The sequence below is a fragment of the Bufo gargarizans genome, chromosome 1 (assembly GCF_014858855.1).
Source record: "Bufo gargarizans isolate SCDJY-AF-19 chromosome 1, ASM1485885v1, whole genome shotgun sequence".
Taxonomy (NCBI): domain Eukaryota; kingdom Metazoa; phylum Chordata; class Amphibia; order Anura; family Bufonidae; genus Bufo; species Bufo gargarizans.
The window spans coordinates 409,177,228-409,191,951 of NC_058080.1; the positions used below are offsets into that span (position 1 = coordinate 409,177,228).

General features: G+C 45.8%; 1 protein-coding gene across 2 annotated transcripts in view; it reads left to right on the top strand.

The window, feature by feature from the left end:
* The window catches only part of LOC122932077 (prostaglandin reductase 1-like), a 70,801-nt gene that overhangs the window by 37,195 nt on the left and 18,882 nt on the right, over positions 1 to 14,724 (top strand). For both annotated transcript variants that reach the window (XM_044286287.1, XM_044286279.1), the window contains 2 exons: positions 11,036 to 11,203; positions 12,307 to 12,424. In XM_044286287.1, the coding sequence (XP_044142222.1) occupies positions 11,036 to 11,203; positions 12,307 to 12,424 (286 nt within the window). The remainder of the gene's footprint in view (positions 1 to 11,035; positions 11,204 to 12,306; positions 12,425 to 14,724) is intronic.

The following is a 14,724-nucleotide window of genomic DNA, read 5'->3' on the forward strand; positions in this document are numbered from 1 at the left end:
CCTGCACCAGAAGTGGAAGATATTGAGTGCACCGATGCCCAACCACTTATGTTTCAAGATGAGTACATGGGAGGACCACCGCAGCATGTCTTGAATGATGACGAAACACAGGTGCCAACTGCTGTGGCTTTCTGCAGTGTGCAGACCGACAAGGAGGGCAGGGTTGAAGACTGGGTGAAGGATGACGTGGAGGACGATTAGGTCCTCAACCCCACATGGAATCAAGGTCATGTGAGTGACCTGTGTAGTTCGTAGGAAGAGGCGGTGGTCGCACAGAGCCACCAGCACAGCAGAAGAGGGAGCAGGGTGCAAAAGCGGAGCGGCCGTCCTCTAGAAAGTATGCCTGCTACTGCTTACCACATCAAGGGACCAAGCACATCAAAGCCAGCTCCAAGGAGTTCCCTGGCATGGCAGTTCTTCAACCAATGTGCTAACGATAAGACACAAGTGGTTTGCAATCTGTGCAATCAGAGCCTGAAGCGAGGCATAAACGTTGTAAACCTGAGCACAACCTGCATGACCAGGCATCTAAGTGCAAAGCACGAGCTGCAGTGGAGTAGACTCCTCAAAAACCAAGTCTCTGGCTCCTCCTGCTTCCTCTTCTGCTGCAGTCTCTGCCTCTTCCTCCACCTCTGGAGTGACAGTGGCACCTGCCACCCCGCAAACAGAGGATCTTCCAGCAACCCCAACACCTGGGTCACCAAGCAACACCAACACCTGGGTCACCAAGCATCTCCACAATGTCCCACAGAATCTCCCAAACACTGGAGCGGAAGAGGAAGTACCCCCTTACCCACCCGCGTTCCCTGGCCCTGAATACCAGCATTTCAAAATTACTGGCCTTTGAAATGCTGTCATTCCGTCTGGTGGAGACAGAGTTTTAAAAGCCTTATGGTGGTGGCTGTCCCACAGTACGTCGTGCCCAGCCGCCACTACTTTTCCAGGCGTGCCATCCCTTCCCTGCACAACCAAGTGGGGGACAAAATTAGGTGTGCACTGCGCAACGCCATCTGTTGCAAGGTCCACCTAACTACGGATACGTGGACCAGTAAGCACGGTCAGGGACGTTATCAGTTATATTGGATAGCTGTTTGGAGCATGTCCTTCCACCACCGAGGATTGCAGGGCGCTTCAGTTTGCCTCCTGTTGCTTCCTCCTCCTACTCCGCTTCCTCATCCTCTACCAGCTCCTCATCCGGTCAGTGTAACACCTTCACCACCAACTTCAGCACAGCCAAGGGTAAATGACAGCAGGCAGTTTTAAAACTTATCTGTTTGGAGGGACAAACCCCACACCGCGCAGGAGCTGTGGACGGGCCTTGAACAACAGACCAATGAGTGGTTGGTGCCAGTGAGCCTCAAACCTGGCCTGATGGTGTGCGATAATGGGCGAAATCTCGTAGAAGCTCTGGGACTAGCCAGCTTGACGCACATCCCTTGCCTGGCGCATGTGCTGAATTTGGTGGTCTAGAGGTTCCTTAAAAATTACCCTGATATGTCAGAGCTGCCGCAATAAGTGCGTGCAGTTTGTGAGCGCTTCTGGCATTCTCGCCCTGCTGCTGCTCGCCTGTCAGCGCTGCAGCGTAACTTCGGCCTTCCAGCTCACCGCCTCATATGCGACGTGCCCACATGGTGGCACCCCACCTTTCACATGCTGGCCAGACTGTGCGAGCAGCAGCAGGTGATGGTGGAGTTTCAGCTGCAGCACGCACGGGTTAGTCATTCTGCGGAACAGCACCACTTCAGCACCAATGACTGGGCCTCCATGCGAGACCTGTGTTCCCTGTTGCGCTGTTTCGAGTACTCCACCAACATGGCCAGTGGCGATAACACAGTTCTCAGCGTTACTATCCCACTTCTATGCCTCCTTGAAAAAATGCTTCTGGCGATGGTGGAAGAGGATGTGGCACAGCAGGGGGAGGAGAAATGGGGATCCTTTCATAGGGTTTCCGGCCAGTCATTCACAAGTGGCTCCGAGGGTGGGTTCCTGCACCCACCAACCTAAGGTACACAATTGTCCAGCCAGAGCACAGTTCTGGAGGAGGAGGAGATGGAGGAGGAACTGTGTTCACAGCAGGGTGGCAACCAAACCAGCTCTATGACATCACTGGTGTGCAGCTGGGGGGGATACAGAGGACACAGACGATACACCTTCCACAGAGGACAGCTTTTCGTTGCCTCTAGGCTGAGTTGCCCACATTCTAACTTGTGCTGATTACTGGGTGGCCACGCTGCTGGATCCCCGTTACAAGGACAACGTACCGTCCTTAATTCTGTCACTGAAGCGTGATCGTAAGATGCGCGAGTACAAGAGTACGCTGATAGTCGCGCTGCTGGTGGCATTCCAACCTGACAGTGGAAGCACAAGGCGAAGGCAGAGGAGGAGGAAGAGGTCACCAATGCAGCTGGGGCACCTCCAGCACCTCAGAAGGAAGGCATAGCCAAAATGTGGAAAAGCTTTGTCAGCACGCCACAACAACCAGCACCACCAGCTGATATAGAATGTCTTAGCAGGAGTCAGCATTTCAGCAACATGGTGGAGCAGTATGTGTGCACATGCCTACACGTACTGAATGACTGGTCTGCCCCCTTCAACTTCTGGGTCTCCAAGTTGAGCACATGGCCTGAGCTTGCCCTTTACGCCTTGCAGGTGCTGGCCTGCCCTGCAGCCAGTGTATTGTCTGAACGTGTGTTTTAGCATGGTAGGGGACGTCATTACAGACAAGCGCAGCCGCCTGTCCACAGCCAATGTGGACAAGCTCACGTTCATTAAAGTGAACCAGGCATGAATCCTACAGGACTTGTCCGTACCTTGTGCAGAATAGACATGTATACTGGCCTTACCCAGTCATTGTTATACTACAGCGCAATTGCTCATTGTTGTATTTTTGATATTTCCCACTCTTTTGGGGTGTACCCTAATAAAAAATAAAAAATTAAACCAAAAACCAGCGTTGGCTACCTCCTCCTCCACTGCCGCTTCCACCTACACCGCTATGTCCACTCCCTCCTCAAGCTCCTACTCCATATGGACCTCCACCTCAAGATTATTTTGTAAAATTTGTACATATTTTATTTAATGTAATTTCACTAATTTTGTCAGTTACATTTTCGGGTTAAATTCACAAATTTTTGTCTGTGATATACCCCTGCTCTACACAGTAGATGAGGAAATACATTTAACTAATTCGTTATATTGTTGGGTGACAAATGATCATCTTTTGCGCTAGAAAGTACTTTTGCGGCCTACATTGCATTTAGGACAGTACGAATCAGGTGAGGCCAGAACAAGTACAGACTATAGTATATTGGGGGGCTGACAGTGCCTACAGTTCCTTCGCATGGTCTCCCACCCAGTCCCCTGCTGAAAGATCAGAGTTGGCTCCTACATCCCATGTCCATCTGTCTTTCAACTCGCCCCCTTTCAAATCAGGCAAGCAGTCTGAGCCCCAAGTCATGCAGCAGTCTGTTGTGCTTTTTGATGACTCTGTTGGCAGGGTTTCCATGGGCCATACACATAGCCCTGCACCAGAAGTGGAATAAATGCACTGTTGTCCAACCACTTATGTTTCAGGATGAGGACATTGGAAGACCACCGCAGCACGTCTCTGATGACCAAACACAAGTGCCAACTGCTGCGGCTTTCTGCAGACCGACAAGGAGGGCAGGGGTAATGAGTGGGTGGAAGATGATGTGGACGATGATGATATACTAGACCCAACATGGAATCAAGGTCATGCGAGTGACCTGTCTAGTATGGAGGAAGAATATAAGTTAAATCCACGGCACTCCAAGAGTTGATGCAAAAAAAGTAATCTCATTTAATTCTCAATAAACAGAATGCTGTTCACATCCAGCGCATGCCTACACTCTCCTTGCCTTCAGATCCCGCTGAAGAAGGTCGCACAGACCGAAACGTTCGGGATATATTTCTTTATCTGATATGGCATAAATACTATATGTATATTTATTTGCACTGGATGTATACTAAACAGCATTCTGTTTATTGAGAATTAAATGAGATTACTTTTTTTGCATCAACTCTTGGAGTGCCGTGGATTTAACTTATACTGTCTAAACCACTCTCACAGGCACCCACACTGGATCCAAGGTGTGCAGAGTACACAATTATTCTAGTATGGAGGAAGAGGCGGTGGTCGCACAGAGGCACCAGCACAGCAAAAGAGGGAGCAGGGTGCAAAAGCGTCTGTTACATTCTTAAGTGACATTTTACCATTTTTGCTGTATACAAAACCCTGCTCTGAATAGGTGACAGGGACCTAATTTTTGTAAAATCGTCTGTTCAATTGGTGGGTGACATTTTACCAGTTTTGCCATTAATAAACCTCTGCTCTGCATAGTTGACAGGGCCCGAAATTTTCTAAAATCGTCTGTTCCATTGGTGGGTGACATTTAAACTATTTTCGCCAATGAAAAACCCCTGCTCTGTATAGGTGACAGGGACTTAAATTTCTAAAATTCATCTTTAATTGGCCCTTTCATTCGATCCTTTCTCTTTAATAGCTTGTCCCACATTTGAGCTCGATCACATTGGAGCCACTGACCTTCCTTGGATGTGGTATCTTTCTCACGCTCCCTCTCTGGCGTGGAACCCTGATTCGCTGCTAACTGTGATCAACATGGTAGGCGCAAAAAAGAACATCGAAAGTTGATAGAGCAGATATCCAATTGGATCGTGGACATCACTGGGACGTGCGACATGGTGGAGCAGTATGTGCGTACACGTACTGACTGATGGGTCTGCCCCCTTCAACTTCTGGGTCTCCAAATTGGGCACATGGCCTAAGCTTGCCCCCCCCCCCCCCGTGTATGCGATCGCAGAAAACCACATGTCAATTCAGACCTGCGGTTTTCTGCGTTTCCGGGTTATTCGGGTCTCTGAGGACCCGATAACCCGGAACAGGATGGTGATCGGTGGTGTGATTTTACCCCACCAATCGCCATCCTGCGATCCTAAGTGGTGATGGTGACATCACCACTCAGGATCGCTTCTGATTGGTAGGAGGGTGGGCCGGCGCCAGTTTCAAATGATGGCAGCGCTCCTCTCCTCCTCCTTTTGTGTCTGGAGCCCAAGGAGAGAGGAGCTGCCTGCACGGGTCTGATCTGTGCCCCAGCACCCATTCTTGCCCCCGGGATCCGATCTGTGCCCCAGCACGCCCATCTTTATCACCAGGTAATTAGGGAAAGTATAAGGAAAGGTTGGGCTAGGCAGGGATATAAAAGGGAAAGTTAAAGTTTGATTGCATCACCCTAAGGCCTATTGCACACGACCGTATGGCTTTTTCAGTGTTTTGCGGTCCGTTTTTCATGGATCCGTTGTTCCGTTTTTTGTTTCCGTTGTGTTTCCGTTTCTGTTCCGTTTTTCCGTTCCGTTTTTCCGTATGGCATATACAGTATACAGTAATTACATAGATAAAATTGGGCTGGGCATAACATTTTCAATAGATGGTTCAGGAAAAAACGGAACGGAAACGGAAGACATACGGATGCATTTCCGTATGTGTTCCGTTTTTTTTGCGGAACCATTGAAATGAATGGTTCCGTATACGGACCGTATACGGAACGCAAAAAACGGCCAGTAAACGGAAAAAAAAAACGGCCGTGTGCAATAGGCCTAAGTAAGGTGTCTGGGGTCCACAGCACAGCTGGGGCTCAGGCAATTTTTTAAATGTATTTTCTGTGCATATGCTGACTGTGGCCGGCACTCTTAGCGTCCGGCCACTGTTAGCGCATCGCACACCCCACCGCCGATCAACTTCGGACGGTTGATCAGCGGTTTTGAATTAATTTTTTATTTTTTTACTTTATCACATTTCCCCCCCTTCTTTTTTTTTTTTTTTTTTTTTTTTTTGGGGTTAAGTCTGCGAACACCCGTGCCCCCACACACACGCACACCAAATAAAGATTTAAACACACACAGACACCCACTCCCCTATGGCCCGCCGGACATTCTCGGCCGAGGAGGCATACGCCCAGCTTGCCTCCGACTCAGAGTCCCAGTGAGGACGAGGATGACCCCACTTTCCTGTTGTCATCCGCGTCCTCATCTAGCGATGATGATGAGCCCCCAAGGCGGCGGAGACGCCGCCAGGCGGAGCAAGGGGACCGCCATGCTAGGGACCCTATGGCCAGCTCTGGGGCTCGTACTAGTTTTCCGGCCCACCAGTTAAATCCACCGAAGCACCCTGCCGGTGAACCTGTCTGGTGTACCCCAGAGCGATATGAGCCCGTGATTCCTGATTTTGTAGGGCAATCAGGAATCCAGATTTCCACAGTGGGCTACACTGAATATGACTTTTTTAGTAATTTTTTTCAGTTCGTTGCTCAACACCCGGGCTCCTTTTTGGCCAGGTCCGGTGGCTGGACGCCTGTCAGTGCAGCCGAGATGAGGACATTTTGGGGCCTCGTGCTGCATATGGGCCTGGTCAAGAAACCTAGTGTCAGGCATTACTGGAGTGGGGACGTCCTCTACCAGGCCCCACTTTACAGTACGGCCATGACACGCTCCTGGTTTGAGGCCATCCGGAAATGTCTGCATTATTCAGATAATGCAGCATGTCCCCCCCCCCCCCAAGGTGATCCTGCCTATGACCGTCTGTATAAGATACGGCCGGTCATCGATCATTTTGGGGACAAATTTGTACAGGCCTATGTACCTGGAAGGGAGGTCGCGGTTGATGAGTCTCTCATTGCATTCAAGGGCAGACTCATTTTCCGCCAGTAAGTTCCCTCCAAGCGTGTGAGGTATGACTGAAGCTATACAAACTTTGAGAGTACCTCAGGGTACACTTACAAGTTTCATGTATACGAGGGGCGAGATTCCCGTATTCAACCCCCAGAATGTCCCCCCACTCTGGGTGTTAGCGGGAAACTTGTGTAGGACCTTATGTACCCACTGCTAGATAATGGTTACCACCTTTACGTGGATAACTTTTATACTAGTATCCCCTTGTTCCAGTCCCTTGCCACCAGATCCACGTCCGCTTGTGGTACCGTGCGGAAAAATCAACGCGGCCTCCCTGCCCACCCCCTCCAGGTACCTATCCCCAGGGGTGCGACCCGTGCCCTTACCAGTGAAAACCTGTCGCTGGTCAGATATAAGGACAAGAGGGATGTCCTTGTACTGTCCACAATTAATGATAACGGCATCACCCCTGTCCCTGTGCGAGGTACCGAGGCAACGGTCCTCAAGCCCGATTGTATCGTTGACTACAATCATTATATGGGAGGAGTTGATCTCGCTGATTAAGTTCTCAAGCCATATAACACCATGTGCAAAACCCGGGCATGGTACAAAAAAGTTGCGGTCTACTTGGTGCAGGTTGCCTTGTACAACTCTTTTGTACTATCCCGAAGCGCTGGCAACACAGGGACATTCCTTCAGTTCTATTAGGCAGTCCTCAAGGCCCTGATCTTTTCGGACTGGGAAAGAGCAGGCCGGAGTACCTCGGTAACTGGAGGCGCCCGGATCGTCCCTGGCCAACACTTTCCAGGTGTGGTCCCCCATACTGGAAAGAAGGGACGAACCCCAAAAAAGTGCAGAGTATGTCGCAGGAGGGGGATACAGAAGGACACCACTACTCAGTGCGACACGTGCTCCGATCATCCGGGCCTCTGCATTGACTGTTGCTTCAGGGAGTATCACACTTCCATGGAGTACTACATTTATATCCCAATTTAGCCACTGACATCGGATAAAAAAACTGGTTCACAGACTTGAGACACCCAAAAAAACTAAAATAATTTAAAAAAAGTATACAAATTAGGTATCGCTGTGGTAATAATCTCCTCTATAAAAAATACCCCATGACCTTACCCCCCAGAATAACACGGTCCAAAAAATAAAAATAAAGTGCAAAAAAAGAACTTTTTTTTGTCACCTTACACAACAAAAATTTTAATAGCAAGCGATCAAAAAGTCCTATAGCCCCCAAAATAGTGCCAATACAACCGTTCTCTCCTCATCCCGCAAAAATTGAGCCCCTACATAAGATAATCGGCTAAAAAAAAAGACTCGGACTTTAGAGATACAAAAACATTTTTTTGGTATCAAAAAGAATAACATAGTCTAAAACCTAAATAATTGTAAAAAAATAGACTTATTAGGTATTGCCACGTCCGTGAGAATCTCCTCTATAAAAATACCCCTAACCCCCCAGATTAACATGGTAAAAAAAAAGTGCCAAACAGCTATTTTTGGCACTTTTCCATTTTAATCCGTTTTTTCCAGTAACTAAGCAAGAGTTAACAACCAAACAAAAGTTAATATTTATTACCCTGATACTGCAGTTTACAGAAACGCCACATTTGTGGTCGTAAACTGCTGTATCGGTAAAAGGGAGGCCGCAAAAAGGAAAGGACTGACCTGGTTTCTGGAAGGCCGATTTTGATGGCCTTTTTTATTGACACCATGTCCCTTTTGAAGTCCCCCTGATGCCCCCCTAGAGTAAAAACTCCACAAAAGTGACCCATCTAAGAAACTACACCCCTCAAGGTATTCAAAACTGATTTTACAAACTTTATTAACCCTTTAGGTGTTCCTCAACAGTTAATGGCAAATGGAGATGAAATTTCTGAATTTCAATTTTTGGTAACCTTGCCTCACACAAATGTAATATAGAGCAACCAAAAATCATATGTACCCTAAAAATAATCCCAACAAAACCGCCACCTTATCCCGTAGTTTCCAAAATGTGGTCACTTTTTTATGGAGTTTCTACTCCAGGGGGGTTGAAATAGGACACGGTGTAAATAAACCGGTCCATAAAAATCAGCCCTCCAAAAACCAAACAGTGCACCTTTTCCTCTACGCCCCGCTGTGTGGCTGTACAGTAGTGTATGGACACATATAGGGTGTTTCTGTAAACGGCAGAGTCAGGGCAATAAAGATACAGTCTTGTTTGGCTGTTAACCCTTGCTTTGTTAGTGGAAAAAATGGGTTAAAATGGAAAATGTGGCAAAAAGAGACATTTTTCAAATTTCATCCCCATTTTCCAATAACTCTTGTTCAAAACCTAAAGGGTTAACAAAGTTTGTAAAATCAGTTTTGAATACCTTAACAAAGTTTGTAAAATCAGTTTTGAATACCGTGTAGTTTCTAGAATGGGGTCATTTTGGAATGGTTTCTATTATATAAGCCTCACCAAGTGACTTCAGACCTGAACTGGTCCCTAAAAATAGTTTTTTTTTTAAATTTCTGAAAAATTTCAAGATTTGCTTCCAAACTTCTAAGCCTTGTAACATCCCCAAAATATAAAAAATCATTCCCAAAATGATGCAAACTTGAAGTAGACATATGGGGAATGTAAAGTAATAACTATGTTTTAGAGGTATTACTATGTATTATAGAAGTAAAGAAATTGAAACTTGGAAATTTTTGGAAAATTTGGTATTTATTTTTTTTTTTTATAATATAAAAAAAATCTCAGAATGGCCTGGATAAGTCAAGCGTTTTAAAGTTATCACCCCTAAAAGTGGTCAGATTTGCAAAAAATGGCCTGGTCCTTAAGGTGAAATAAGGCTGGGTTCAGACCTGAGCGTACTGAACGTACGCTCTGTATGCGCGATTGTACGGGCGTTTGCAATCGCGCATACAGAGACAAGCGAACGCCCATTGTCTCGCGTTCCCGCTGAAGTCTATGTACGGGAACGCGCAACAAGACGCCTCAAAGAAGCTCCTGTACTTCTCAGGGCGTCGGGCGTTTTACAGCGCGATCGTACGCACTGTAAAACGCTCAGGTGAGAACCATTCCCATAGGGAATCATTGGTTCTTGCCTGTTGAGCGTTTTACAGCGCGTAGGAACGTGCTGTAAAACGCTCAGGTCTGAACCAGCTGTTAGGAGGCTACCCCAACTTCCACCTACACCGCCACATCCACCACCTCCTACTCCATTTGGACCTCGTCCTCCTACATCAAGATTATCATTTTTTATTTTTACTTATTTTATGTTATTTAAAGTCATTTCCCTATCCACATTTGTTTGCAGAGCACTTGCCCTCTAGCCCTTTCCATGACCTTTTCAGAGCCATTTGAGTGCTCAAAAGTTTGGGGTGAAGTTTGGGTCCCGATCTCGAACTTTTTTTGTGAAGTTCAGCCGAACCCTAACATCCAGGTGTCCGCTCAACTCTAAGTAGTATTAGTAGTATTGAAATTGGCTAACTATGAATTGTACAACATTTGCATCTTTCTAGACATGGTTGTTCATGTTTAAAGACCTGCAACATTAGAGTAATCATAAATGTACCGTAGTAAAAGTGGGGGGGAAATGCCCCTGCGTCTTATGGGGCAAATGCTGCCATTTTACATTGCGGGCTGACTTGCGAGCATCCAGAGCAGGCAGAGCGGCTAGCAGCGTTACGTCACTCGCTGACATTGCACGCCTGCTCCTCCCACTTTTATGAATGAAGCAGGCGCGCAATGTCAGTGAGTGACGTTACGCTGCCAGCCGCTCTGCCTGCTCCGGAAGCTCGTTAGTAAGTGCTGATACAGGGGAGAGCGCAACTTTAGTTAAAGTTATTAAGAGGCTAAGGATTACTGTTTAGAAATACTGGTGAGCGGCGGGGCCCAGTGTATTGGGGGACAATGTTATGGGGGGAAATCTATGGATGACACATATATAGCAGTTCCTCCACCCCATAATAGTGCCATCCACAAATCCCCCCTCCCCATAAAAGTGCCATCCACAGATGCCCCTCCCCATAAAAGTGCCATCTACAGATCCCCCATAATAGTGTCATGCACAGACCACCATTAGTTCAAAACCCACCAAAAGCACACCTTTTGGTTAAAAATATTTTTTCTTCTTTTCCTCCTTTAAAACTTAGGTGCGTCTTATAGGGCGAAAAATACTGTACTTTGTCTACTTCATCTTTTCTACCCAAAATATTTAGAAACCTTTTTTTACAGTAGCAGTCATTAAAATTGTAAAAAAAAAAAATTAAAAAGTGTTACTGGTATCCTAAATTATGTTAACAGGAGCTTCTTTTGAAAACTTTCAACTTTTTTGTCATTTAGGATAATAGAAAGCAAAAATTCGGCATTCGCAGTGGGTGGATATTATGTTGGAAACTCTGGCTGGACAACACACTTTATATCTAACGGCAAAGATCTGCGTCCACTACCTTCTGAATGGCCTGGATCTCTGCCCAGATCACTGGCTCTCGGAACAGTAGGCATGCCTGGGTAAGCGTTTATTTAATGTTGATTTGATCTGGTTTACACGGGGCAGTTTTGGTTTTGAGGGAATTTTAAAGGGAACCTGACAGGTTATTTGTGCTAGCGTTTCTAAAGGCGGAACAAAGAAGTGACAGACATGCTGAGGGCACTGCTGTACCCTATATAACTTTTATACTTGGACCCTGCACCCTGTATACACTGCTGTACTACATATACCTTAATATATGGACCCTGCACCCCATATACCCCGCTTTAAAGGGGTAGTCCGGTTGTTTGAAGTTATCCCCTATCCACTGGAAAAAGAGGGCGTGGTGGGGAGGAGCCAGGGCAGTTAGTGGGATGGGCAAAAGGTTCAGACTCTTGCTATGGGGCCCAATGATTTCTATTTACGCCCCTGACTTGTGTGTAGGCAAACTTTAAAAACTTGATACTTTAAACTTTTTTCATGGCCTGCAAGTCCAACAATGATCATGATATGCAGGAAATCCCCTGCCGGCTGCTTATTGACAGATTTTCCCCATTATCCAGTCAGCATGTGCCAGCAGCAGCTCTTATGTAATACTATTTGAGATTTACGGATTTTATCTGTAACAGTGTAGAGGGCATAGGTCATATTAAATTGAATATCAATGGGGCATGTGATAAAAGAATATGTAGTGTACCGTATATGTCAAGTTTATAGCTAGTTAGTGTTATATGCCAGTTTGCTTGCAACTCTCCACATATAACACTCCCCACCCACGCTGCTTGTACTGTGCCTAGGGGTGGATTGGCCATAGACTTTACAGGGAAATTTCCCGGTGGGCCGATACCCAGTGAGCCGCCTGAGCCCTCCCCATGGCCAGCCAGTGGAAGTCTTTGGCGATTGTATTTTGTGCTGCGGGCAGTATTTTGTGATGGACTATGGTATTTTGCTCTGTTGGGGTGATATAATGTGCCACAATATGGTATTGCTGGCTCTGCCTTCCATCAATTTGGACCTGACTCCAAAACTGTGCCACTTTTAGTATTTTTTCCAGGACCACTTTAAGTTCTCAGTCCGCCCCTGACTGTGCCACTGGTGTGTTTTATACTTTGTGATTTATCAGCACTATTCTGTATTTTATTAGTTTAACTGCATATTTTGGCCTTTTGGAAATCTGCAATCCTAAGGAAGGAGATGTAGTTCTTGTCAATAGTGCTGCTGGAGCAGTCGGATCAGTTGTAGGACAGATCGCCAAGATAAAAGTAAGTAAATGTGAAAGCTAACCCACTGTTTTTCATTAAAACTTAATTTATTTCCTAGTGCATTTCAGATGACTTTCTTCCAAACCTGGTAAAATTAAGATAGCATTTTGTTTTACTGTTCTGTAGTTTAATAGTCAAAGGCGTTGGGCCATCTCACATTTTGATGGCATATCAGTAGGATATGTCACCAATGTCTGATTGGTGCAGATCCCACCTCTGCAACCTGCATCTATCTCTAGAACAGCGCCGCCAACGGGAATTAGGGTGCATTGCACAAGTGCGGCCACCATTCACTTCTATGGGAGTACCAAAAATAGCTGTGCGCTGACTCGGTTATTTCCGGAACTCCTGTAGAGGTGGCCGTGCCTGCACTGTGCACTCTTAATTCGCTTCTATGGGAGTTCCAGAAATAGCCAAGAATACTCACTCGGTTCTTTTTAGAACTTCCATAAAAATGAATGGAGAGCATGTCGCATATGTGCAGTGCACTCTCCTTCACTTTGCAGGCCCCATTCTAGAGATAGGTGCTGGTCCCAGAGGTAGGACTCTATTGGACATTGGTGGCTTATCCTAGTGATATGCCACCAAAGAGTGAGATGGACCAACCCCTTTAATGCTATTCTGTTTCACATTGCAAGCATCACAGACAACTTACTGTTACATTGTTGTGACCAAACACTGTTGCTTGACCTCTTTTGATGAGTCACCATAACTGGCAGCAATAAGTTGCCACGATCATGTAACATAGTAACATAGTACATAAGGCCGAAAAAAGACATTTGTCCATCCAGTTCGGCCTGTTATCCCACAAGTTGATCCAGAGGAAGACCCCTCTCTAGTAGCTATAGCCTGTAATATTATTAAGCTCCAGAAATACGTCCAGGCCCCTCTTGAATTCCTTTATTGTACTCACCATCACCACCTCCTCAGGCAGTAATGTCACTATTGATAGAACATTTTTATGTCCCAAATAGTTTTTTAAATGCAATTTGTCAGAAAATCCTTAAATGTTTAGCGTTATATGAATGCCCTAAAAAGTTGTCTTTAAGTGGAAGAAATTAATGCCATTAGAGAGGGATGAATCACCTTTTGTTCGTTTGTATGTTTTTTTGTTTTTTTTTTCTTAATTGACTCTGGATCTGTGATATCACCTGTTTGAAATGTTGGATTCTGTGTTCTGTAGAGAGGTTAATGATTGATAATAATAAAAAAATTAATTGAGGCGAATTTTTAGATAAGAAAGTGTTACATGTTGCATGGCATATATTATAAACTGTCCCAGCTTTGCTCTATTTTTTAAACCTCAGGGTGGTGAACAGGCTGAGGTATGGAAGTGGCCAGCCTAAAAACCAAAGTCATTATAGTAATTCCATCCAAGGGCAAGCACATGATCAAAGGTGTTTTACAAGACTTTTTTTTACTAATGATTAGGGATGAACAAATCGACTTCGGATGAAACATCGGAAGTCTATTCGCATATGACTTCGTTCTAATACTGTACCTCTGGATAGGTCATTAGTATCTGGTCGGTGGGGGTCTGACACCTGGGACCCCCACGGATCTGTTGCATGAGAAGGCAGCGGTGCTCCCAGTAGCGCTGAGGCCTTCTCTCAGTTCAACAAGCACAGCACCAGATATTGTATAGTGGCTGTGTTTGGTATCGCAACTCTGCCACATTCATTTCAATGAGGCTAAGCAGCACCTTGGCCATATGACCAATGAACGTGATATATGGCCTAGAGAAAGCTGCGAGAATGTGGTGGGGCTACTGGGAGTGCTGGTGCCTTTTCAAACAGCATTGACAGGGGTCCAGAGTGTTGGATCCCCACTGATCAGATAATCCAAAGGATAGGCCATCAGCTAAAAAAAAAACTTGGAAAACCCTTTTAAGCACAGGAGTGAGCTCTTCAATAGGGTGTTGGTGTCCTTAAAGTGTACTGGCTGTGCTAGTATGGTAAGTCAGAGGCTTTATTTCTTTCTGGCTGGGTGCTATATTCTGGACAGCTAAGGATCACGCACAGTGGCCAGATTTACTAATCCTAAAGATGGCGTAAGCTTAGACAGGCTGTCTATCCCTGCACAAGATTTATCACAAGGGCTCCAGCAGGATGATAAATGTGGTGCAGGAATAGCTACTCTGACTCTATATCAACTAATGGTTGGCTTTTCAGATGCCAAATTTTATTTTTTTATTTTTTTAGGCAAAATTGTGCATTTTAAGCCCTGCCCTTTCCCACAAAGATCCACCCCTTTCCACTAAGTCTTATTTCCTTGTGTGTGAAAATAAAAAAACTGGTGTA